A 27,274-nucleotide genomic window follows, 5' to 3' on the forward strand; every position below is an offset into this window, starting at 1 on the left:
CTGCAATTGCTCAAAAACTCTACTTTTAAAATTATACCTTGAGTGTTTGTCTAACTTCACCAGCTGATGGAATAGCTGAGTCTGAGTTGAAAAACTTAATTTTTCCCCCCTATAAAACATATTTAATGTGTCCTCTGTCCTCATAAAATATGTTGAATTTGGTGATTATAATGGGACAAAATGTTGAAAGGTTTTTAGGGGTGGGTACATTCATGCAAAGGACTGCATAAATATATTTACTCATGTTTATAATAATCAATATTCACACAAATCTGGCCCAACTCGTCCTCACCGACGTAATAGCAGAAGTTCCTCTTCAGACGGTCAAAAATGAACCAGCGTTTCTTCCACGATTTGATCTTGCCTCCCATCTTCACCAGGTGGCCTTTGCACATTTTCTCAGTGAGGATGACGAAGGGGCAGGTGTCGATGCAGTGGCCACACGACTCCACGTGGGCGCGCAGGTCGAACTCCTCCTTACGGTTTGGCAGGTAGCGAGTCATTGGACGGGCCTGCGACAGGAAAACGCCACACATTTCTTACTAACCTATGAAAAGATACTAAATGGCGTTTAAGCAGAAAAAGCCGTCTTACTGTTGGCTGCAGGTTTAATTTCATACTGTCATACATTTAAATACATTTCAGTAATGGAGACAAATGTAAAAAAAAAAAAAAAAAATGGATGTTTGGATGTTTGCTAGATGAAGTTGTACTCTGGATCGGTTTTACGCCTCCACACTGTCTGCTTTTGTAAACCTCTCCTTTGCTGCAGGAAACAGCAATCTCATAATTAAAACAACAAATTAATGTGCGTTTCCCCATCCTAGGGTTAAGGAAGATCAGCCAGATCAATCTCCAACAGTACTGTAGTTGTGTTCTGTGGAAATGCAGCACCAGCAGAGACATAACTGTGGACTTTCATGAAAACGCGCTGAGGGACCGCGTGTCTTTGGATAAAGTCGTAGGGTGCAAACACAGGATAATAAGAATTATTTAAAAAAGGGATAATTGAAACCAAAACACCAGACTGAAGATTTTTATCATTTTGTTTTTGGTAAAAAGAGAAAAACAATAAATCAGGCAAATGAAAATTATTGAGTTTCTGTTAATCTATCATGCAGTTAAATTGATTTATTGTTTATTGTGACAGGCCTGGTGTTGCTTTTGAATGCAGACGCCGCAGCATCTGATGGCTGGTGGACAAACACGGTTTCAACGAGATGGTGCGGTTCTCCAACAGCTTGCAGACTTTATTTTTAACCGTTTCAAGCGGCTTCCTCGCAGACAGCAAAGCAAACTTTTCATTGTAGAAGTGAAAGTGGTTCTACTATGACAAACTGAATTATGCTACTGAGATATATTCATATTTGTTAGTTTTAAGGCTTTTTGTTCACTTTTATAAAGGCTTGCCAATAGTTTTGGAGAGTAGCGTGGAAACGCTCATGTTGGCATCTTTATGTTTGATTTTTCCATAATTACTGCTGGTAAACAGAGTCCCGATTAAACCTAGTGTGTGTTATTTGTATCCATTATTTTCCACCCTACCCCTCCTCATTTCTTTTTGTCTTTCCCTCTCTCTCCCCTCCCCTCGGTCCTTCTCCTTTCTTTGACAATCTTTGATCTTCCTCCCTTTATTGCCTCGCCTCTCATCCTTTCCCCCTCAAGCCTCTCCTACCCCTCCGTCGCCTCCCTCTTCTCTCCCCACCGCTCCACTGACCTGGGAGAAGTGCTTCTCTCTCATCTTCACCTCCTCCTCCACCAGCCTCCGCCTGTGGGCCGACTCGTCCTGAAGCCTCCTCTCGGCCTCCTCTCGCCGCCTCCGCTCCTCCTCCAACATCTGCCGCCGAGCCTGCACCTCCCTCTCCTGGGAGAAGAGAGCGTGGAGAGCAGACCGAGGGGGAGAGACGATAAGAGCGAGACGGGAATATATGTTAATGGCAGGCAAATATTGCGATACAAAGCAGACGACTGTCAGAGGATGCACCTGAGAGTTCAAGTCCCAATCCAGGGTTTTGTAAAACCTATCCCTTTAGTCTGTGTGTGGAAAAGGGGAAGCTTTGCTGACGTAAAATGTTCCTTTGCAGCTTTCAGATACTTACTCAGAGGTCTGCTTTATTTCAGCATTAAAAAAAAACTGAAAAAATATTTTATAACTTTATTTCAGAAAGTCTTCTGTTCGCCTTGACGTCTCAGGTAGATTTTAATCTATTGAAGAAGTAAAAACAGGAGATTTTCCTCAAACATCTCCGAGTCGCATTTCGACTACGCTTAAGTACTGTGATTTTTATCAAATAGTTTTTACCATTACTTCAGTTTTGTTCCTATTAGTATTTAATGATTTAAATTAATTTTCTTCCACTCATATGATAATATCTCCATCATGAAACATCAGTTATAAATTGAACAAAAAAAAACTTGTAAAAACGACTAAATACTGATGACAAATGATTGTGTTTTCATGTTTGTGTGCTTGTCAGACGGCAGACTGAGATGCAATGTGTTGATTTTACGTGAAAGCCCTCCAGCTGTAGCGTGGGGAACTCACTCTGTTCTCAATCAGCCTGGCTTTCTCCTGCTGCGCCTCCTTCAACATCTTCTCCATCTCCTCTATCCTCTGGGCCTCCAACCCACAGGCGCTACAAGTCACACAGGGGAAGTTTGCATTGATTACACGGATATGACAAGGCTTCGGATGAGAAGAGGGGGCCGGAGAGGGGGGGGAGAGGCGAAAAAAGGTAAACAAACACGCCTGGAATCAGAACAGCGGGAGAGCGAGAGCAAGACGCCGACTCTTCATTAACGCCGCGGTGGAAACTTAACTCCAGAAACTTGAATGGGTTTGGCATGGCAACAGCCAGCGCCGTCACGTGAGCAAAAAGGCGTGTAACAAAGCCCGCTGTGACAGGAACAAAGCCTAGTGACCTTTTCTTCAAACAGAGAGGGCAGACTTGGGTGTTCCCATGGAAACAGGGCAGTCTCTCACCTTTCCGGAGTACAGGCGGAGTTGCCAGTGGAGACGCTGGTCTCCAAGCTGTCGGAGCTCTCCAGGCTCAGGGTGTCGTACGCCTGGGTGCCGCTCGGTGGCGGCTGGTGGTGCAGGATTGAGTGATGGACCGTCGGAGATGGATCTGTGGGGGTACACGGGGAAATGGAGTTAGTTATTATAGCCTACAGCGCCCTCTGGTGGCATGAACGCGACACGCGTCAGTACACTTCAGTTTTAGTTTGACAAAGTATTGATTTTAAGTAATTTTAGAATTAGAGATACTTTCTGAATAAAAAATTATTAAATAGAACATTTTTAATCATTTATCTTTATTGCTGCCATTTTTAACGCCGTTGTAAGAAAGTCCTGGATTTAAATTTTTCGGGCGTTCTCCCTAATTGTTATGCATTTCCTAAATCCATTAACATGCTTCACAGTTTTAGTTAAATATAAAGAAAATAAATATATTCTCTCTTCCCATGTGCATGCAGGTTCTCTCTGGGTACTCCTGCTTCCTCCTGCAGACCATAAACAGGACCATTAGGTTAAATTATCTTCCTAAATTACCTTTATGTATGAACCAATGAAAATACAGAAGGATAGTTTATTTTTATTTATTCTATTTTTCATCTCTTTGCCTTGTTTGTTCCCTTTTATATATAAGAAAAATATTCCCAAAATAAAAACTGATTGATTTTTATTAGTAGTGAGTGTGATGATACACTTTTCAGCCAAAACCTTAAATCGCCTGACAGAGTAAAAGCCTTGATCCCTTTACGTTTTTCTTTGCTCATATGCATTTAATGAGCTGTGGTTCAGTCACCCACAGAGCCGCCATCTAAACTCTGACATACAACAGCTTTTATAGCAGCATAAGGAGGGCCTCCACTAAATTAAGCAGTTGGTTGTAACGTTCTTGCTGATAAATCTGTACTTTTTCCAACCCCGTTTCTACACCAGCAGTGTGAAGTATGAAAGCAATAAAGCCAATGCAGCCACATAGCTTTGCGCTGCGGGTGGTTGTAATGAATCTATATTTCTTCTTCATGTGCATTTCTTCTTAGCCACAAACTGTGTGGTTCAGGCTGGCAATTGAAAGAGGGAGTCACGTACCTTTGCACTGCAGAGCTGTTTGCTTCCTGGAGTCCATGTCTAACAGGTTTTTCTCTCTCAGCATCAACTGTAAGCCCCATGAAAGACAGAAGACGGCATCACGCTGTGAACGGCTGTTGAGGCCTGATGAGGGTTTAGAGGCATGAAACTGACCGTCGTGGTGGCATTTCTGTCATGCATGACGCCGCTGGAGAGAGAGAGGAGTGCAGTGCTGCAGATCTGAGCAGGCGATGGTCCCTGTCCAACCTCACCATCTGATTTAGACTTTAACATCTTAGAGGGAAAAAACAAAACATGTTTCTGTGTTGGGTGTTAATTGTTTTTGTTTTGTTTGTCCATCCCACTTTTGGTTTACAGGTGGAGAAATGCAACTCTGGAAAAAATGAAGGGTCCACTGCACCGAACCTCATTGAAAACCTTATTGTTATTCCACCAAACAATGATTTCTGAACTCTTCCCGAGTTAAAACATTAGTTTTGTTGTGAATGAATACGAACTTGTTTTCTTTGCATTATTTGGGTTCTGGAAGCGCTGCATCTTTTTTGTTATTTTGACCGTTTCTCGTTTAAATGCTAAATTTCTGCTTGGAATTTCAGGGACATGTTGTCAGTAGTTCATAGAAAAAAAAGAACAATGTTCATTTTACTCAAACATAAAGAGTAAAATCAGAAAAACTGATCATTTTAAGTGGTCTCAATCTTTTCCAGAGCTGTAAACTTACTCTTAAATGACAAGCAGCACCAAAAGTGATTGTGTAATTACATTTTTAACCACTAGAGGGCTTCAAACATCGGTGGTCCTCCAACCTTTTCAACAGGTGCAGCTTTGGTAAATATTGAGTTGTCCAACAGCCTCCATACCGACAGAGATTGTAAAACAGTGATGCAATAAGACTTATGCATTCCCATAGTGGCCTAGTGTCAAAAATTCAAATTCTGACTTTGAAACTCAACAGAAGACAGTGGAAAAAGTTCCTGATTCCCTGTTGGCTTCAATTTCTACACTTAGCTTCAATACTGCACTTCATTTTCCAGTGGCAAACATTGATTTGTGCATGAATGTATAATTTTACTTCTTGTTTATCTCTCAAACAATCATGTGTAAAAAGATAACCTGCTGCAAATCCAAGCTGCGTTTCTGATTAAGAACCACATTTCTAGGAGCAAATGAGGAGCTCGTCCTGCTTAGTGAGTAAGTGAATTTACCTGCCCATGTCTGCGTGAGGAAAAAGACTTTGCAGGCAGCGGTGGAGGACATGACTGAGAGTCTCCAGCAGCCATGATGTCCTGGTACCAGCGCTCAAGATTAATGGGAGTCATTGCATTCCTGCTCAGCTCAGCATGGCTCTGAGGTGATCACAAGCATCCAGCCAAAGATTAAGAAAAGCAAACCACAGTGCAACAGCTCAAAAAAAAAGAAGATATTTAGACAACATTCAGCTGTGAGAAAGAATGGAGAGCAGTGACAAATACGCTTCTAGAAGGAACAAACCTGTGCAGAAAGAAAGGAGGAAGGACCACATGCAGCTGAGTGGCACGTGAAGGAGGATTCGGATGAGGCAAGTTGGAATGATGGAGTAGAGGTGGAAGAGGAAGGCCTAGATCTCTGCATCCCAAAGATCTGGCTTAGCTGACTCACTGTGATGTAGTCCTTTGCACGGATGCAGAGAAATACGGCATACATTTGCATAACAAAAAGGGGGAGCAGAGTGTGGAAAAAAGTGTCAGAAGGAGCATCTATTCAAACATTTAGGTCTTTCGTTATTGGGCAATTCATAAAAAAGTGCAGAAATGCAGAATACCTCGCACGGCAGAGCTGGAGATACAGTTAGAGAGAGGCAGTGGAGAGCAGCGGGGGAGGAGGAATAAGGATCTCCGTACATCCGATAGACATCAGACAGCCTGAGATACTCCTGCACGAACAGCCACAGCACAGGCACAACAGGGCTGAGGACAGACCCACACTGACAGGCGCCCAGAGATTTCACAAAACTTAACAATGCAACCCGTCTCTGTATTTGAAATTACGCCGTCACTCAAAACTCATGTCCCTTAAACGTTTTTATAACTTTTAAGCCAGTGTTTCTCAACCCTGGTCCTCTGCGCCCCCCTGCTCTGCATGTTTTAGATGTGCCTCTTTTCCAGAACAGCTGATTCAAATGATTGCATGACCATCAAGTACTGCAGAAGCCTGTTAATCACCCAGAGATACAATTCAGATGTGTAGCTGAAGGGAAATACCTAAAACATGCAGGACAGGGGGGCGGTGAGGACCAGGGTTGAGAAACACTGATTTAAGCAATTCATAGAAATATCAAAATATCAACTTATTTTATTGGGATTGTAGTGATAGAGCAACACAAAATAGAGCAAAATTGAAAAAAATAAAACAAAACATGGAATTTCCTCTATATGAGATCAATAAGCAGTGGCATGTGCATTTGCATTCAGCTCTTCTGTTGCTGTTGTACTATATTTCACTTCAATGAGGTATCTGTGTTTCTGATATTGCTTTGCAAAATAGGTCATTCTCAGTCAGACTGCATGGAGAGCCTTTAAGCAGCCAATCTAGACAGTGGACCAATCAGAAAGCAGGAAAATAGTTTGATCAAAGTTGTTCCATTGCAGCTTTGGCTTTATGTTTGGGGTTGTTCCATGTGTTTTCCAGCAATTAAAGGATTGCTCAGTATTTATCCACATCCATTTTCTATGCACTCAGCTCTGATCAGCTTCCCACAGCATCATACTGCCAGTACAGCACTTCACTGTAGAGATTGAGCATTCAGGGAGATGTGCAGCGTTAGTTCTGAACATAGCGTTTAAATTTAGCAAAAAGTATAATTTTGATCCACTGCATGCCTTGTGGCAAACTGTAATCCTGATGTCTTACGCATTTCTTTCAAAAACAGTGTTGAAATAAATGCCTTTCTTCCATATGGACAACAAACTAAACACTCTTTGGTCCAAGAGGAATAACTCAAATAATCAATAACACTCATCATCATCGATAATACTTGCTTCTTCTGCCACCTTGTGTCTCTTGGCTGCTTCTTCAGTTAATTTTCAGGTCTTTCTCACTCAGCCTGGAGTTGTGATACAACAGATTTCAGATGATAAACTGAACGGTGCTCAAAGTTTTGGGATTTTAACCTAAATCTGGCTTATTCTCCAGAACTTTATCCCTGATTTGTTCGCCGTAATTCTTAACTTCTGCAGCCAGATGTTTGAGGTGAACTTTATTTAGGGGCAGCATGGAGCTAATACAAATGCAAGCCACACTTTTCAGATTTTCATTTGCCAAAGACTTATTTGAAAATGACAAAAAGGTTTAAGGGATATGAATACTTTTGCAAGGGACTGAAATCCTAAAACACACACACACACACACACACACACACACACACACACACACACACATTTTGAGACAAATTAAATCTTAAACATTAAAGAAAATCAAACCTTCCAGCACACACTGCAAGCCAGTTACTATCTTTAACATTATGTTAACGCACAACATGCCCTGACGTTACTGGGGTTTCTGTGAAACTGGGACGTCCTCAGAGTTACCTCTTGCAGCCTGACAGGACAGAGCTCAGGGGAGGGGTTGTGAGAAGAGGAGGGACAGGGGCTATGAGGAGGACCGTCCTCAGAAACAAGGTCAGGCTCGCTGATGTGAAGCGATTCCTGTTCAAAAGGTTTACCCGAGTCAACAAAACAATCCACTTGTGCGGCAGGTAATTGTTGTCCAGCTGAGCTGTGGTTTGGTGGTCTGGTGTCTCACATGTACCTGCTCACCTCTTTCATGCTGCCGGAGGACTTTGGGAAGTTTCTTCCTCCTGTCAGGGTGTGGTACCGCTTCTCAAGGCTGCACAGTGTGTCTTGCTCCTGGGAGGAGGATCCAATAAGCTCTTACCATGTCAGCCCAATGCATTTCCTTTAGACTATTAATTAACTACTAATTTCTGATGCAGAATTAAGGATTCGTATCAGTCAGAGTTAGGGCTGAAACGATTCCTCGAATGATTCGAGTACCTCGATTACTAAAATTCCTCGAGGAAAATTTACCTGCCTCGAAGCTTCGTTAATTTATGTTTTATTAGTTAGCGCACCGTGTTCCGGCCGGGACTTCATTTGCGTTGCGCGGAGCTCTCACTTCCGCCTCTGAGTTGTTGACAAAAGCTAAGTCTCAGCGGCATAAAGTCCAATCTTCAAGATTGGCCCGTGGGGATTTTATTGATTGATGATAATGCCCGACTTTTTATCGTTTTTGGGGAACCAATAAGCATCCTTAAAATGACTGGGGGAATGCCTGGAGTACGGCAGCATTTCTCCTCCGGGGCTGCTGGTTGAAAGCGAACGGCGGGAAGAGCGCTGAGGTGAGCGGATAGCCTGAACAGGGCGGGCGGCTGAGTAGCTGATGCTTACCGTGGAAATGTAGCTTTACCGACGAACCGCACAATAAATTTCATATCCCGGTCTGAAGAAACGGGTGGCGGAGCGCATCGTACATGGCTGGTAGATGAGTTTCTGAGTGTGACCAGTGAAGGTGTCGTAAATATCCCGTATTGCTTCCCCCCGTGTTCGTCCCCCGGTCTAACGGTTCGTCAGTCCGCTGGTCTATTTCCTCCCCTCCACCCCATGTTCGTTCATTCGCCCTCTCCTCCCACTCCAGGCGGCATTTCCCGTATTTTCAAACCCAAAGCGTGACAGGTTAGGTGGCAAGGTGAGTTTAATTAATCTATTAAACTCACTGAAGATGAATACATAAACTAAAAGCTGGATTGTAGACATTTTTTATAAGCATATTTGTGAGCCTGCCTCTTTGTTATTAAATTCAATATAATTTCAGATTTTTCTATAACTTTTCTTCTGGTTAACTTAGAAAGTGAGCTATTATTGTTACAGGTTAGTTTTCTAAACTACAAAAAAGCAACTGTTAGGGATGCTCAAATATGAAAAATTGGACTGATATTGATATCTGATAGTAACACCGGTATTATGCCAGATTTACCAATATTTCATTTTATTTTATTTTTTTATCCGATTACTCGATTAATCGTAAGAATAATCGATAGATTACTCGATTACTAAAATATTCGTTTACAACAGCCCTAGTCAGAGTAGTTCTCCTTTATCCCCACCTTGTGTAGAAGCTGCAGCGCTGCTGTCCGGTCTTTTGCGATTTTCTCGCAGTCGTGGGAAGCCTGCATCCCCAGCTGCTTCACCTGAGCTTCCAGAGCAGCCATCCGCTCCTGTTAATTCAGATGTTTCTTCACTTTGTGAGAAGATTCTACCAGTCTAAAGTTTACACACACATATTTTCAACCATTATTTGTTTCATACATAAACGGCTGATTATACAACATAAAAATTCAGTGGTTTTAAAAAACAAGAAGTGGATGCACAAGCTTGAAGACCCAGCCTTTAAATTAGACATACTGACTCAAATATTCAAACACAACCCAGTAGAACTTTGTCTCTTAGCAAGCTGCCATCAACAAGTTTTAGGCATAATTTTTTACTTGATTTTTGATGTTTCTTATGAGAAACTGAAGCGCTTGTTTAACTTGGTTAGTTACCCGGCTCAGACTGAATTTTTGAGCATATTCCATAAACACGTTTAATGTTAGATTTGTTCCTGAAGCTTTTCCTACTTTTCTAAATGCTCCAAAACCGTGACGTCTTCCAGCCACCCTGCTGTTGATTTGAGGTTAAAGTTTGAGTTTAAATTCCCTTCACTTGATACAATGACCGAGCCACTCAGCATGATGCCACCTCTGCCATGCTTGGCAGTTAGTTCAGCTTCCTTAGGTTTGAAAGCCTCACCTTTACTCCTTCAAACACACTTCATAGCTTTGCCTAAATAGCTCAGTCTTTGTTCCAGCTCACATTCAAACTTATGCATCCAGTTCCTGCAACGAAAATTAACCAAAGTTTTATGTTGCTGAAAATAATAACCGTTCAACTGCATCACTAAGAGATAAAAAATAATGACCCTCATTTTGATGAGTGTGTGTAAACTTATATTTGTTTTTTTCCCTGCTACACGCCGCATGTGCCCCACCTTCCTGCTGGCGACACTGCTGTGATACTCGGCTCGCTCCTGGATCAGCTGCGAGCAGCGGGCCTCCTTCCTCTCCTCTAGGCGGCTCTCCTCCTCCAGCTGGCAAAACTCCAGCTCCTCAAACTGCTTGGTCCCACACTCCAGAGCCTCGGCTTTCTGTCCACATAACAGTCCAGATGAAGCATGCTGTTTAAAACCAAGCAGGCACGAAGAGAAAAAGAAAGTAAAATGAAGTAAAAGATTAAAAACAGTAACTGGCCTCGTCTGTGCGTGCGGTAATTCATGAAAACCCTGTTAAACGATGGAATCAGCTCTGCTATAGGACGTTCACATCATAAAAATTACATTTCAGTATTTATTTAACTCTGTGCAAACCTCCTCAGACTATGAGGTTGCTACGTACATTGTCTCAAGTTATTAAGAATAAGTATTGGGGGATAAGATGCTACTTTTCTTAAAGAGGAAACTGATTTTTGTCGGGCAAAAAATGTAATTTTTGTAGTAGGAACTTTCATTTCCAGATTTAAATAGAAAAAATGGGATTAGACATCAATATTTAAACAGTTCTAGGTAAAGAATTAAATACTACATTGACGGTCAAATTATTATTTTTTTACAAGACTGAATCAAATTCTATATAAAGAAACGAGACAATAACGTTGTTGCCATGACGAGAAAGTGCCGAACACCATCCCACAAATTCTTACCATTTAATTTTACTTGGGAAAAAAAAAAAAAAAGATAATTAAACCAATAAAATGTCAGACTGTTCAGCTGTTAAAGAAAATAGCTTTTTTTTTAATTTAATACCCCAGTAATAAATAAAAGAGAGCTTAATGAATATCTTCTAAAAGAAGTGATTCCATATGTTTGCAGACTTTAAACCAATAAATCTGACAACGAGTTGTTTTAAAAAGGTTGTTGATTCAAGTTATTGTCAGTAAATGCATGCACACTTTTTTCTTTTAGAGCAAAGCTGTTAATAACATTAGTGCTTGTTAAAAATACTACAGATGCCACTGAACAACCATAAAAAAAAGGGGAACTGCAGTAGCTGGGACACCAAACTTCAGCTGTAAACACATTGGTGGCTGTTTTAAATAAAAAAATAATTTAAAAAAAACTGACCTCCTTTGACAAACCCCACATGTTCATGTGGCAGAACATCTAAAATTAAATTGCCCTTTTTTCCCCAAGTAGCTCTGAGTGCTCCGAGGGCGATACAGTGTTAGATCTGTGATTATTTCTGTGCAGGTAAAACGGTGCTGTAGCGTTCAGGAGAGCATAACTCACTGTTCCCAGCCACGAGAACACTGACCCTGCTGAGCGGCTCCTGTAACTGTTCCCTTAGAGACAAGGGGCACATATCAAACTGCCTCTTCAGCTCATTGTACTCATTCCTCTGCTTTTCCAGGGCCTTCCGCTCAGCCGACACATTAGCTCTGCCCTAAAAACACACAAAGACAGACACACCCATACACCCACACGCACGTTCACACACAACCGTGCCCACATACCAGGGAGAAAAAAAAAAATCAGGGGCAACTAAAAATCCATGCATCTAAAGCAGATTAGTGTAAGGCAGTTTGTTTGGGTTTTTTTTTTTTTTAAGGAGGCAGGAGTTAGAGGTTGTAAACGTGTAGCTCTGTTAAACTGGGAGACGGGTAAAGCAGCTTCTGTAAACCAGCGCAGCACTTCGAGATGAGCGGCAGAATTTCTGCCGTTTGTTTGCTGTGCTGCGCGGTTTACTGAGCAGTCGGCGGATAATAACGGTGCCTTGCAAAATTAGTTTTACCTTGTGAACTTCCAACATTTGTGTCATGGCACAACCACAAACTTTGAAATGTTTTATTGAGACATAACATATCTGAGAAATCTGCTGTGCATTTGATGGAGAGGATCTGTGATCATACATTTTTAAGACAGATTGTCACTGGATTTTGATTTCCTTTGCAACACACAAAAATGGTTGTATCTAATTGTCTCTCTGAGAATGTGTGTTTGTGTTTAAGGTTAATGTTTTGCTGTATGATGTGTACAGTTTTCCCACACAATCTTAGATTTTGCAGTGGGTTTTTTTTCCCATCATGCTTCTTCCATAATGTTCTCCAAAAAACCTCTGACACCTTCAAAACATATCTGGATTCATACTGAGATTAGATTACACCAGTTGGCCCTATTTATTAATTAAAATACCACTCACATTCCCAATAAAATACACTAAAGTTTGTTGTTGTGACAAAATATGTTAGTGTTTAAAGATCACCAATGCTTTTGCAAGGCACAGCTGAGCTGATTATGTCTGCTGAGAGCTCAAAATTTGTCCATAAAGAAATGTTTCACGTATTCGACCCAGCGAAAGAAATAACATTTGCATGCATTTGACCAGCGTTTGTTGGTGATCTGACAGGCTTAATGGGTCACACTCTCACCTTGTCCTTCTCTTTCTGAGTGGCCTTGTCCAGCTGGCTGAGTTTGAGCTGCAGCTGAGCGATGATTTCATTTTCAGCCTCCACCTGCTCCTGCTCTGCCCGCCGCTCGGCCTGCAGCAGGGCCTGCTCCATCTCCACCTACAGGCGAACGCAGCAGCAGAGTCTCATTGAAGACTAAACATACAAGATAACTAAATAAAAATTTAATTAGGTGCACAGTTGTGCTCTTATCCTCAAAATTACGCACACACCTCCACTAATATTTGGTGAAACAACTCTTCCTAACAGAAATGGTAGAGAACAAATGTCACTTGCTTGGATTACAGAGAATCCACTGAGCATTTAATCTTGAGCTCCCAATTTTTAACTCCACATAGGGGAAAAAACTGTTGAGACTGATAATTAAAAGCGCCACATAAATGTGGCCGTCATGTCAACAAGGAGCACTTCTGACCTAAGTTGTGCATTTATATGAAGGTCAGTAAGTGTGCGTGTGCTGACCTCCTGTTTGGTCTCTTGTAGCTGCTGTTCCAGTTCACCAACTCTGTACTTCAAGTCATCAACCCGAACCAAGACCCTTTTCCTCTCCTCCTCCAGGTAGACCTGCTCCTGTCCAGCAAACAGCTCCTCACACTGAGTGATAAAAAAGAGAAAAAAAAAAAATCAAATATCCAGATATTCACGATATCCTGACCACAGCGTGCGGATGTGTTTCACCTCTTGATGTGTGCTCTCTGTGCTGCTGGACTCCTCCCTCTGGATTTCCTCATCGTTCTCCCCCGCTCTCTGGGCTCGGTGTGCTCCCATTAGAGGCGTCCCCCGTCCAGAGTCTGGGTCCGCTCCTCTAGCACCCCCACGCAGCCCGCTCCTCACCAGCTCTGCGGCGCCATCTTCCTGATTAAACTCTGCACACAGATTCAGGATGGTCTCCAGTCTCTGCCGCTCCTGTAGGAGAAATGGGAGTCGTGAGCAAACACTGAGCGATATTCCAGATCACACAGCGGATTAAACGCGTTTGTCCTTGGGTGACATTGTCCCATTTAGGCAGCTGTCACTTAACCACAGGCACGGGGGGGACGTGTGTAACCTGATAGCAGGTCCACTCTCAGGAGGGGCCTCCCAGTAAAACCTTACTGGTGGAGTTTTGCAGGAAATTGTAACAAAGAAAAAAACAACAGTCTTTAAATTAATACTCTTATTTTTCTTTTGCTATTCACCACATATATTGTTCTCTACTGCTTGTCTCTCATTGTGCTACACAATAGGACTCCTGCTTTAATTTACTGGTGAGAGATGCAGTCATCACTTCAACCTGACATTAATTAGAGACCTGGTATAAGAATACAAGTCTGCCTGTTTTTATAGCTCACGTTAATTTGCCCTATAAATTAGTCCGACAGTAACAAAACACACACAGACACTGGTTAGTGCTTTAGCTTTAAAACAAGCAGACATGATAAGAGTGATTTTAAAATGTTTTAAAAGTTCTAGGAGAGAACAAGGCAACACACAAAAACTTTAATACATTGGATCATCACAGCTTGTGTTTGGAGTTTTAATTCAAAAAGAGCTTCCGAGAAAATAAAGCTGAAATGAAAAAGCCGCTTCTTCTCTTGTGGTTATTCTGCTTCTCTCTTACGATGAGATAATTGCTTGGTATTGATTTTTAGAGTGCAGAGTCAACCACAAGAGTAAAGTTGGATGAAAAACAGTAAAGCAGTCAGAAGGTCAGATATTGGGAATTTATCTTGCTGAGAGGAAATCCTTTCTTTGTTTCTCTCTGGAGGTCAAGAGCCTGTGCGCTTTGGGTGTTTAAAATCTTAAAAACAGTTAAAAATACTAAAATGTATTGTTTGTCCTTTGACAGATGCTTGGTTATTAAATGAACAGGAACAGTAAAATAAAGCACACTCTCTTCAAATTCCAAGTATTTTCTTATTTTGTTTGAACACAGAGAATTAACAACGGGCGTCGTTTTTTTATAATAACTGAAGCATTCTCACTTCCACTTGAAAACCATTACATTAGCAACAAAAAGAAGCCAAAACATGCCCAGCTCTCACATAGTTTACATTACAGCTTATAGTTCATAATTTTTGGTCTTGCTTTATCTTCTTGCTAACTCTTTGGATTCAGGCTCGTATAATTTAGTAAGTGCAAAAAATATGAAAAACACAAGGCAACAAGTTTTAGTTTGTTTATTGTGCTGATTGCAGTCGGGTAGAAAGTGTTCCTGAGTGAGAAGACCTGACAACTCTGTAGTGATTTCCAGATTATAAGTCATTAATGATGTCATGTGCTTCCTTAATTACTTAATTCAAAGCCTTTATGTCTGCAGCTGTGCAGCCGGGACACCATGTTGACGTGCAGAAAGTGATCCATTACAGGATGGATCCTGGCTTTTATGCTGGAAATAGTCAGCTTAGCCTGTTGTTTAGGCAATTACAATTGCATATCTTTACTAGACACAGTTCAGTTTTATTTACAGAGTCCCAAATTACATCAAAAGCCACACCAAGTCACTACTGAAGGCTCCAATTCATTTTCACATCTGAAACATAATACGACAGCATGGAAGTGGTGACTTATTCTGTCTGAAAAGTTCATAAAACTGTGAAAGAATTTTATTCGTTGGTTTAAAAAATATATACCAGAAGCTAAAGAGATGTCAAGTTTTGTCTATTTCAGGCTCTGGAAGGATCAAGGTTTGTCCACAAATCATTTAATCCACAATGTTGCCTCTTTTTTTGGTTGCCAGAGATCATTTGGTCCCTGAAACAGTCTCTGGACACATACGTCCCGGCAGCGACCACCCACCTCTGCGATCATGTCAGCTGCCAGTGGGCAGGACCGGGTGGGAGCCGAACTGCCGGCTGAAGGGTGATGAGAAAAGACGGTGAGTGCTTGACTGACGATAAATAACACACACAGAGTCTATGATCTAGTGTGGGAATAAAGAAGAAAGAGTCCCGCGCGAAGGGGAGGCAGCTTTGAAAGCAGATGCCGCTCATCTTTCCGGTAAATATAGTGTTGGGCAACAACCAGCCGCACCCGCTGCACCGGACCCTGAGACGTCTGTAAGAATGCCCCCCGGGTCCGCTGTCACCAAAGCCACATGGGCCGCCGATGCCAGCAATGTTCGGAGGAGAGATTAATTACTGGCTGAGCGCCAGAGAATTTGGAGAAGATATGAAAGCAGATTGCCATCCCAGGAGTCACTAAATCTCTTCTCTGAACTGTTTGTCTCATTTACAGTCCTGTTCATTTGTAAATTTGTCCTGTAGTGCCATGAACCAACCAATGAGCTAAATGAAATACTCAACAGGTTTTTATCAAAAGCAATATTTTATATCTCTCCAAATCTCTCCCTGTCAGAAATTTGACTCTAGTAGCAACTCATGGAGAGAAATGAAAGAATAAACTCCAACCAGAAAGACAAGGCAGCTGCTTATACAGTGTTTGGCAGCTCTTTCATTGGGAACTTTCATCTCTTTAGCATTTTGTTTTGGGTTTTATTTCTCATACACTAATGTTTTGAAGCTAAATCGCACACAGCTCCACAGATTTCAAATTTGAAAAGCAACATTTTTAGATGCAGTCCAAGAGTAGACCAGAGTTTAAATTCAGTCACATCTTATCACATTGGGTACTCACCATTTTCTCCATTTCCTGCTCCTTCAGCCTCTCTTCTCTCTGCCACCGATGGTACTCCAGCAGCTCGTCCTCATTATCGCTGATCTCAGAGATGCTGTTTTTGCGCTCCCTGGTATATGGTTTTGTAGGATTCCCCTCTTTGCTGGAGGAAGCCTTTCGCTCGTTGCTTGGACTTGCCAGAGGAGACAACCCAGACACTGAACCCAGGCCCGAGGTAATGCCAACTGCTGGTCCAGGCCGCAAGGGTCTGCCCTCCGACTGCTTCTCCATCCCAAAGAGAGACGATGGGCTCTGTGCATACAGAGCCCTCATGGCTTCTGCTTTTGGTGTTGCTAGGAGTTTGCGCTGGTCCTGCGGACTCTGAGGAACTCCTTGTGGTCCTGCTGTCCCCCTGTAGGACACAAAGGGACTGACCCGGGGAAGTTCCCTGAGGTTGGAGGAGCCAGTCATCCTGTGAGGGACGTCAACATCAAAGAGAGGCTGACCCAGCTCTCGCATCGGGCTTGGGGATCTCGTCTGAAGGGAGGAACTTCTCAGTTGAGGACTGGATGGAGCAGTGCGGGAAATTTTTATAGAGGAGGGTTTTTGACTAATGCTTGAGTTTTCTAACCCCTTAACGTGGAGCTTGGGGCTTGACGTTGTCTCTTTGCCAGCATTTCTAAGTGGCTTTGGACTCTCCTGAGTTCTCTGAGTCCCACCAGCTCCATTCCAAGCCACCGAGCGTGAGGTCCGTGGATAAGGAACCGGTACCGCCAGGGGTTTATTGGTGACATTTTGAATGAAAGAGATGCTGCTGCTGTTTTCTTGATTGGAGCCGCCAGGAGGAGTGGCAGCTTTTCCATTTGGCATGTCCAAAATAGTTTGTTGTTTAGCAAACCCAGAGGATGAGGATGGTTTCAGTTTCAGGGAGTCCTGAAGAGTTTCTGCCATGCCGTTGAGTTTAGCGTCGCTGTTGTCTGAAAAAGACTTGTGGTTTCCATTTGAGATGCTGCGGGGGTCTGCACCAGGGGAGACAGAAACATTTGTCCGTGAGCATTCCTGTTATAAAGAGCTAGAGGACAGTTGCAAAAACACACATAAATAAACACAAAATGTGGGGCAACTGTCCTCTGTCCTATTTACCCACAACACACCCCAGGTCAGCTATAAGACAAAGGGAGGAGGCCATTTTTCTGTTCTACACTTATTCACACCCACAGTGTTGGTGAGAGGTTAAGAGACACAAACATATTGTTGCCTTGAGAAGTATATTTTGGTATAACTCTGTCTGTACTTTTAACCACTACTGGTGATAAAATAAAATTTATAGAGTTAATTTATAGAGGTAGGATGCTGACATGGATCTGGCTTTACATCAAACTCCACAAATATTGTGGAGTTTCATCAATCCAGGAACCACTGATGTTCAATCCTATCATAAGATGGAAAAGGTTGGCACACCAGTGTCATCATCCACAAGAGGTAAGTAAAGCTAGTTACAGAGTACCAACCAAGAAATACTTTTTTTTTTCTTAAAATTCAACACATTTGAACTTGACCGAAAATTGCAGCTTGGCAGAAACATTTTTTTGGACAAAAAAAAAAAAGGTTTGGCCACAAGTTTCTTAGAAGGAAATAAGAAGAGGCTTTCAGGCTTAAGAAGACTGAGACAACTGCCAAGCACGGTGGTGGCAGCATGATGCTTTGAAGCGGTTTTTCTTTCAGAGATAGAAGTGCACTGCATAAACTAGATGGACATAAAAAGAGGACTACTCCACATGCTTCACATCTGCTCAAATTAACATCTTAGAGGATTGAATTGAATTAACCACCAGCTTCTGGAATGACCGCACCAAATATATGGATTATATTAAATACTAGGCTTTGTTCCTGGTTACAAAATGCTTAAAATGAGTCTTTAAGAGTCCTCTGCAGTAGGAGAATCTCCTGTACAACCTGGGCCAAACCCAGTTGCTTTGGATGCTCCTTAGAGGGGTTGTAACCCTGCAGGGAAATAAAGCAGCTAAATATAAAAATTGAGCCTTTCAGCTCATTCAAAGCTGACAAATTCAGGGCTTCACCAGGAAAGACTGAACTATGCACTATGGACAGGGTGTGGCGGCCATTACTGTTCAGGCGCCGACAGCCAAACTAATAAGGTCAGAGGAGAATGGGTTCTAAATATCACAGGCGGGCAGTGGGCCAGAAGGATCTTGCATTCACAGAGAAAGCGTACAAAAGACAGGACACAAAGATTGCAATGAGGTCACCATGCTGACTAAATAGATCACAATGTAGGCCGAAGATAATTAGATTTTTCTTTACCCGATCGAATTTAATAATATTTAAAGTCACAGTCAGAATAAAAATACTACTTCTACTACTAAGGAAAATCTTTTCTTTTCCATTCTGGACAGAGGAAAAAAGATTTATTCTACCCAGAATAGCTGCGAGGGAAAAACGTTTGTATAAACAATTGTTAAACGACGGTTATTTCTGAACTGCAGGAACAGCTTAGAACGGTGCTGGATCTGAATTTTATGGGGAATTTATGCGTTTTGTTTGTTTGCTTGTTTGTGTTTTTACCAGAGGGGAGCGGTTTGACTGTGTTCACTCTGAGGCTCCCTGCAGGCAGCATACTCTTCATCCTCTGAGCCTCTTCGGGGTGGTTGAAGCGGAAGAAGGCAGACTGACCAAAACACAGCATGCACCCTGCCAGGAAACACAGGCGTACATACAGAGATGTAATGTCTGAATTTCATGAGTTTATAAGTAGATATCTGGTCATGGCTTTCACAGCAACAGAAATTTACAAAATCATTTGCTTATTTGAATATTTTTAATTCTAAATGGTTTATTTTTGTAAAATGTTATCGGTTTACCCAATCTAAATTGAATGTCTAATATGTTACACTTTTTTTTTATATTTTAACTTGTATTCTCCAATATATTTTTGCTGATTTGTATGCAGATATTATCTTAAAGTTGAGATGATTTGCTTTAGTTTGCTGAGTATAGACAGACAGTCACATAAAAATATTCAGAACAGTTAGCTTAGCTTTCAGTAACTAATGATGTATTTATCTAAATAAACTGGTAAATTCAACAAAAACAGTTGGTCAAATTACCTCCTTACGACTTCATTGCATTTTTACCCTCTTTGTATCGTGAAAGTCACATGCAGAAGCTTCATTTCCAGTTGTATTTGCTCCAGAGGAAGTTTAACATTTGTCTTTTAGAGTCCCGAAAGCTGCCGCATTGTTTCCAGGTTGAAATGCCTCCCAGTCACAATTTCTTGTTTGAAATGTGACGATTGTCCTTTAAATTAGAGTAACAAGTTTGAAATATTCTTGTTGAGCAGCTGCTGCCTCCACACACACATGCCGGCTTCGAATGACATTCTGTTCTGTTCTGGACCGGGCTTAATGGAGAGAGGGCGGAGGGGGAGGGACTGCTGGTGGTTCTTTTATGGTACAGTGCCAGTCAGACGTTTACATTCACACTTCAAATGCATCGCTGGATGCACCCTGTCTTATGATTATACAAGAAAACCAATAACTAGGGGCGTATATTTTAATATATGGTCGATATTAACCACACGGGCTACAAAATATTCATACAGGCTCAACCTATATTTCGATTAATGTCAAGTAACATTCTGCACCTCTGGTAGCCTCCGACAAGCTTCTGGCTAACTTGTCACATCTCCCATCACAAATAGTGTAGTTAATTTAAACTGGATTCATTCCACAGGTACAACTTTTAGGCATTGTTCATGTACATTTGGCTAATTTTAATGTTATCTAATATAACCTGCTTCTTAAATGGATTCATGTGTTTAAACAACTAAATGTGTCAAGAACTAGCTTCTGAGTTGATAAATTTAAGGGAAAAAAATTCCTTTTTTATTATTATTATTATTATTTTTCACTTTCTCGCTCTCTGCGTCAGCCAAGCTACACGCAGACTCGTTGCCATAGCAACGGACTACAACGCCACTTTACGTTTCGAGACTCGACACCGAAAAACACTGAAATATTTTCCACACAAAGAACAGAACATTCCGTCTGTTGCAGTAGTGTGTTGGTGTGTTTTATGGTTTGAAATAGTTTCTTTCACTACTCCAAACATTCTAAATCACTGTGCCCAAACATTTCAATTTTTTTAATCTGACCCTAAAATGTTTAAATTGAATTTATTTGACATTTCAGACAACCAAATATGCAGTTTGGTTTATATGTGACCTACAAACACTATAGCCAACATTAAATATTAGCTAACACTAAATATTACTTAGTGTTAGCTAAATAATATTTAGCTAAGTGTTAGCTAACACAGAAGTGTTAGCTAATAGCTAACACAGAAGTGTTAGCTAACACTTAGCTAAACATGTTGGGGTTGCAGATTTGAGGTTATGTATTTTCAACCAGTTTGGTTTATAGAAAATTTAGTTCAGACTTACCCTCGAGTCTTATTTTTAAAATTAGTCAAACTTTTTTTGTTGCTGAGCTATTAATCAAAAGGCATCATTAGAAGACAAATTGAACATAATGTCATGCCTATAATGAAACTCCTGACCAGCGTTGTAAGCTTGCATGTTACTGAAAGGACATGGGTTTGCTTTTGCTGCATGTTGTTTTTACTTTAGGTCTAATATCTACTTTTTATCTCCTACCTTGTGTGAGGCGATAGGGTTTGGTGACGGGAAGCCCATCCACAGAGCACTGGTTTCCACATGGGTACAGCGTGATGTTCCCTGCTTGGTTTTCAATGTAGCAGTGCTGAGCTGCAATGCCTGGGCCCTGCAGGGGGATATCTGTCCTATCGCTGCCCAGCGTGGTTCTCCCTGTGACCAGAAAAAGAAAACATTGAGTGACTTCCTGGAGAGCTATAACACCGGATACCTCTGAGAAATATTGTAAGGTTTCGTAGGTCAAAGTCAGGAAAGCCAAGGCCAACAGAGTGTCAGAGGTCAAGTCCACATGGGGGGAGTCACAGACGCTATTTGTAAATATGTTATCAACAGGTGGAAAACTCTGAAAAGTCACATTTAGTCTGACAAAAAGTTTATGGTGGGAAATCAGTCAACCAGTACTCATGGATGAAGGATATTCTAGGGTCTTTATTTTCCCACAGTGCAATAACCATAAACATACAGCTGAAGTTGAATGGTTTGGATCAAAGCACATTAATGTGTTTAAATGGCTTAGTTAAAGTTCAGACATAAGTCCAACTAAAAATTTGGAACAAGTCAAGTGTTGCATGACCAATGTTCAAAGACACCCTCATTCAAAGTTTGAACAGAATTAGACTTCATAATTACCCCACATTTTCAGATTTTTATTAAACTGAAAAAACTAAAGAAACAAAATTATACATTAATTACGTCTTTCTAATTATGTACCATATTCTAAAATACATTTTAAATGCACTGTAGAAGAGCAACAAATAAAAGAAAACATAAAAACTCATTCATGTATTCAAAAAGTCCAAAATATTCCATATTTGCTGGCTTAGCTGTAAATGCACTTTTAACTTTAGTGTAATTTTTACTTTACACTATATTTATAAACGTGTATTACTTTTTTTTTTTTTAAACTATGACTTAGAACATGAGCATCTTTACCTTCTAGCAGTGGCAGAAGAGTGATGGCTGTGCTCAGGCGTCCACTTCCCAAGCTGACCAGATGGGGGCGCTCTGCCTGAACTTTCAAGGACTTGCCCGTTTCAATCAAATCTAAAGGAGTATTCTGTCAGAAAAAACACAAGAAAACCAACATTTTTTTAATATCTACTCTGTACTCTGTCAGGATACCAGTAAATATAACAGGGGGATTTTGGATACAAAGTTGTTCTTACCCTGGCAATGAGGTGAAGTGTTATTTCTTTAATTAAAGTTCTTTAAACTTTAGTTGTTTTTGTCTTTTTTAAGTGAGTGATTTCTCATCATACCTCATAAAAGATATGTTGTAGTGAATCAAGTTGGGCTGCCTGAGTAAGATAACAAAGCATAATAATCCTGAAGTACCAGATGTAAAAATATTAAGAATTAAACCTGGAAATATTCAGGACTTTTTTGTATTTATTTTAACACTGAGTACACGCAGTATAGGTTTATATTCGGTCACAAGCTTGTTAAACTCTTTTACCACAGATTGAGTTAATGTTCCACATTTTAACTGCAGTTATTTTCTGAAAGTGGCCATTTAAGAGCAGAGACTCTCTTAAAGTTGTTGCGGATGGTAGGAAACACAGCTATCATCACCGATGCTTTGCTACTGAAACCACAGATGCCTGCTGCACATGTGTGAGCAGCAGCAGCTGAAGTAACCATCGCTCACCACTCTGTGCACTGTGGCAGTTTTAATCTTTTCAAGACTGGGTTATTAAAAAAGAAAACATGAGGGCAATCAGACAGAAACGCAGCATAATTATTATGAAAGTTCTCATGATGGTAACAACATAATCAAGATGCAGTATTTTGAGTTTGCTTATGGTTTTTAGACATTTTTTAACACTGCAAACATGTCTAAAATAGCCTCATACACATTATATACACACTTCTAATCTGATAATGCAGGACTGTTGAAATATAATAAGAAAAGCAAAATAACAGTACTGTGGGTACATTTCATCCGCAGAGGGTTAAATTTAAAGAACTCTCTGTGGGGTCCCAAAGACTTTTTTCAAATCTTTGGGGCCCTTTCTAAAGTCTGGTTCATATATAATATATCTATATATTCATAGCTAGTTTAAATACACATATACATGCAAACATATAGATATGCAGCTCTGGAAAAAAATAAGAGATCATTATAAATAATCAGTTTCTCTGATTTTACTCTTTATAGGTATGTGTTTGAGTAAAATTAACATTGTTTTCTCATTCTATGAACGACTGACAACATGTCTATAAAATTCAAAGCAAAAATTTAGTGCTTATTTGCAAAAAATTAGAAATGGTCAAAATAACTGAAAATATGCAGTGCTTTCAGACCTCGAATAATGCAAAGAAAACAAGTTCACATTCATTTAGAAACAACAAAACTAATGTTTTAACTCCGGAAGAGTTCAGAAATAAATATTTGGTGGAATAACCAGGGAGTTTTCAGTGGAGTCCAGTGCAGTGGGCCTTAATTCTTTCCAGAGCTGTATATATATAAAATACACAATTTGACAGGTGTCTCTATCACCTGTCAAATTGTTAGGCACACTTGTTTAATTGCTTTTTACGAGAAAAACACCATGTTGACATCAGCGGTCAAAGGTAAATGATCACACTGAATTGAGAGGACAGGAGGTCAACACTAGCTAGATTAACCAGATGTTAAACCCCAGGTGTGCCGACCGCCATGACTGAATGCACAACACCTGGAGCAGCAGTGGTCCTCACTCACCTGGTGCTGTCAGCTGAGAACTAGAAGCTGAAAAATTGGTTCAATATGTCTGCATTTCAGCTGCAACATTCAGATTGTACCATCAGAATTCGACTCAAGCCAGAATCTCTCTGACTCAGATTAATGCCTCAATCTGGTTCTGGTTTGTGTCGTGTTGTGGTGGTGTTTTTCTCGGCACGCTTTGGGTACCGACACACCACCACGGTCTCACTACAGCCTCACTACAGCAGATATTGTAGCTGTTAAAGTAAAAGTCAAAGCAACGTAGGACTAAATACACATACATGACTAAGATTAGAAGGATCAGGGCAGCAAAAGCCCCTGAACACGTCACATGTTGTTCGATCAAACCTGAAGAAATAACTCACCTGTAAGACCTGATGGGTCTGACGCTCATGCTCCACTTTATTCCTCCTCATGCGGTCCATGTCGGCCGTACTGTCAGAAGAGTCTGACACGTGTAGATCCTAAAGCACACATACACACCCACACACACAATGTTTCAGGCCATGAATGGGAGCGCTGGGAATACTGCTGAACTACAATGGGAACAGTGCTTTCCTTAGAAACCCTTCTGCCCCAGTTATACACCCATGTGACCAAACCACTACACTGAAGAATTGTTTCTCCAGAACTACGGACAAAACGACATTCATTCCCTCATCCATGTAGGCCGAAGTCCAAAGACTTTAATCGATGAAGCGATGTATGTCTCATTCGTGGTGGAGGGAAGGAGCTCTGCAGGTTCGAACACACTTCAAGTGTTCATATCAGTGCTTCTTCTCTGCTTGTTTAGTCGCTCAGTTAGTGACTCAGATCTCGCAACACGCAGCCAGATGCAGAAGATTAGATTCAGCTGTCTGCTCTTCAGACAGAAAGAAAACACACACCAGCCAGGAACAGCCATGCCTGGGTTGCACACATACGCAACCCAGATGACACAACATGTTTTTTTTATAAACGCTTTCATCCCGGTCTTCCACTATCACTAACATCTCTGCATCCCAAGAAGCACGGACGAGACACAACCGCCTACAGCCTTGTGTTTGTTTAGTCTATAAAGAAGGAAAGCTGACTGTGTAATGTTTGACTCTTTACATGTCAGAGAAAATTTCTACAGGAACTTTGCAAAAATATTTAAATCAATAATTTTTTTTTCATCATTTGTGACCTTACATCCACAAGTTTTAGTGTATTTAAATTGGATTATTTTGTTGAGCAAAAAAGGAAAAAAAAGCTCAGCATAATTGTAGAGAGAAAATGTTAGAAACTTTACAACCATAAGAGCCATTTTGCTCTCAGAACAGCCAAATAAAACCTGCTTAAAGCTGAAAAAAGAAAGCTTTTCAGACAAATATCTACTACCCCGACATGGCTACACCAACATCTTGCCATTGCAGAACCAGTGTTTATTTCTATTTTTAGGCTCTAAAATAAAGAAACAAAAAAGACAATGAATATATATAAAAAAACAACATATTGCTGGTAATTTTAGTGTCTTTCTTTGCAAATATTGCAGGAAAATTTTGAAGAAAAAAAACAACCTCTGCATGTTTTATTTCTGTAGTTAAAAACATTAAGTGGTTCCTTTTAAATTTTATTCAAAGATTTTAGGAGGCACTGGAGCTCCGGAGCTGCAGGTTTTAGACCCCGGGTCAGACGTTATTCAATGTTTTTATTCACAACTCAATTGGCAGAATCTGCTGACAGGACAAATGTTTACAGATAGAGGAGGCACTGAAAAAGGTGCTCTGCTCAGATGCTACTAAAATTTTACTTTTTCGTTTACATAAAAAAAAAATACATGTCTGTAGGAGATACTATGGCTTGATCAACACATATTATCCCCACAGTAAAACACGGTGGTGGCAGCATTATGTTATCCTTTGAAAGGGACAGAAAAATGGCAATAATTGACATGAAGAGTATAATAGTAAATACAAGAAAATCCTGAAAGCTTACCTAATTCCTCTTGATACATATGAATCAATTTAATGGTCTATAATTTAAGGAAATCACAAAAAATGCATTGAAGTTTGTGATTGTAATGTGACAAAATGGGAAAATGTCTAAGAGTTATGAACACCTTTAAATACTTAGAAAAAAGTTCTGCCATTGTTTTCTACAGTCCGTTATAGAGAGATCCACATTCTAAAACAATGAACGTTCTGTTTGTTTGCAAGACATGTCAAATAAATCATTAGACTACTCTGCGACTTTCTGTGATTGTCACAGAACCGGCGCACCAAAAACAAGTGAGTTGTCATCACTTATCAATTAGAATAACTACAAAAATAGCCAGAAACCCTCCACAACTTCCGTACTCCAACTTTAGTCCGCATGAGACAACACGCCGTTCAGCTGGCGTCTGATGTCACCCCCAGACAAAGCTGCAGGCTGAAACCGCATGCATCTTACAATCGTGTTCAGTGTGCGAGTCCCAGAGGACCCCGGGGACCCGGAGAACAAACCGTTCCCTCAGTACAGTCCTGACACTGGAGCCCTGACGCCTCTGCTGTCAGCCCAATGCCTGTCAACGCCGGCCCTGTTTGAGACGCAGACACAGACACAGGACCGGAGAGTGGGCAGGGTAATGTGTCCCCTGTCTGCCAACACACACACACACACACACACACACAGTTGCTGCCACAAACCTCAGAGATACAGCGTACACACCCAGGCCTGGGAGCTGTTTTAATGCTTGAAAATGCCGGGCCTTGCGCTGTAACCTGTCATTATGGGGGCAGTAATGCCCTTCAGAGCTGCCACAGGCTTCTGAAAATAGATACTGCCAGCTACACAGTCTGGACTGCTACTTTTAAAGTCCTCTGCTAGGAGCTAACGCCGACAAAACGGAGGAAGCTACTGCATTTTAAAATCAGTAAAATGAAAGAGAGGATTCTTTTAATATTCAGCATGTAACTGTTACAAAGAAAGCTGAAAAGTAGTTATTTCAAACAGACATGCAGTCCTTACCATTTCTCTATTGCAGCAGAGTCCAGGCAGCAGTAGGATCCACAGGTTAGTTTGAAGAAAATTAATTCCCAAAGCACTCCCCTCATTATTCTGTATGTCTTACCCCTTGCAGTTTTTTTTCTTTCATTCACTCTGTGAGTTTCTCCACTCATTCCCTCCTCCCAGCTCGTTCTCCTCCCCATCCCGGTGCAGAATTACATCCTATCAGAGTTACACGCAGCTGAGGGGCCACCGTTTATCGCCATGCCCTTTGAAAACATTCTCAGATTTCCTGTTTATTGATTCCCTCTCTGTATCCAGCAGAAGAACCCGTTAAATAAATTACATAACGTCTTGTCTCACAGGGTCTTTAAAATGCACTTCACCGCTACAAGGCCTAATTGTCCAGTTAAGGTTGGGCAGGTGTTAACAGCAAGACCAGAGCCTTGTCTGAGTTCCTGAGACCCCTACATCTGATGTAACAAGAGTACTTTAGTGCTAGGAAGTTGTTGAGCAACAGTGCGTGATGAACCAGCTAAGTGAGCTACAATGGGACAAAACGAAACCTTTCTTCTTAAAACATCTGTGATGATGGAGTAGAGAAATACTATGTCCCACAGGAAGTGAGCAAACACGTCTCTTCAGATGTCCCTGTGGAGCGTCGTTTGGCCCACTGACAAAGTCAGAGAAAGTGG

General features: G+C 41.1%; 1 protein-coding gene across 1 annotated transcript in view; it reads right to left on the bottom strand.

The window, feature by feature from the left end:
- The window catches only part of phldb1a (pleckstrin homology-like domain, family B, member 1a), a 31,960-nt gene extending 4,943 nt beyond the window's left edge, over positions 1-27,017 (bottom strand). Inside the window, exons 1-23 of the mRNA XM_014983554.2 lie at positions 26,601-27,017; positions 23,993-24,091; positions 21,854-21,977; positions 20,903-21,073; positions 18,814-18,939; positions 16,249-17,246; positions 13,312-13,539; positions 13,096-13,227; positions 12,595-12,732; positions 11,481-11,609; positions 10,163-10,318; positions 9,240-9,350; positions 7,894-7,983; positions 7,666-7,782; positions 5,901-6,011; positions 5,591-5,749; positions 5,305-5,445; positions 4,253-4,372; positions 4,100-4,166; positions 2,984-3,128; positions 2,546-2,636; positions 1,718-1,864; positions 293-512 (exon numbers count right to left, since the gene is read on the bottom strand). Coding sequence (XP_014839040.2) covers positions 293-512; positions 1,718-1,864; positions 2,546-2,636; positions 2,984-3,128; positions 4,100-4,166; positions 4,253-4,372; positions 5,305-5,445; positions 5,591-5,749; positions 5,901-6,011; positions 7,666-7,782; positions 7,894-7,983; positions 9,240-9,350; positions 10,163-10,318; positions 11,481-11,609; positions 12,595-12,732; positions 13,096-13,227; positions 13,312-13,539; positions 16,249-17,246; positions 18,814-18,939; positions 20,903-21,073; positions 21,854-21,977; positions 23,993-24,091; positions 26,601-26,603 — 3,823 coding nt within the window. The 5' untranslated portion in view covers positions 26,604-27,017. The remainder of the gene's footprint in view (positions 1-292; positions 513-1,717; positions 1,865-2,545; positions 2,637-2,983; positions 3,129-4,099; positions 4,167-4,252; positions 4,373-5,304; positions 5,446-5,590; positions 5,750-5,900; positions 6,012-7,665; positions 7,783-7,893; positions 7,984-9,239; positions 9,351-10,162; positions 10,319-11,480; positions 11,610-12,594; positions 12,733-13,095; positions 13,228-13,311; positions 13,540-16,248; positions 17,247-18,813; positions 18,940-20,902; positions 21,074-21,853; positions 21,978-23,992; positions 24,092-26,600) is intronic.
- Between the last annotated feature and the right edge of the window lie 257 nt (positions 27,018-27,274).

The sequence above is a fragment of the Poecilia mexicana genome, unplaced genomic scaffold (genome assembly GCF_051168715.1).
Source record: "Poecilia mexicana isolate PSO_F unplaced genomic scaffold, ASM5116871v1 scaffold_14, whole genome shotgun sequence".
Taxonomy (NCBI): domain Eukaryota; kingdom Metazoa; phylum Chordata; class Actinopteri; order Cyprinodontiformes; family Poeciliidae; genus Poecilia; species Poecilia mexicana.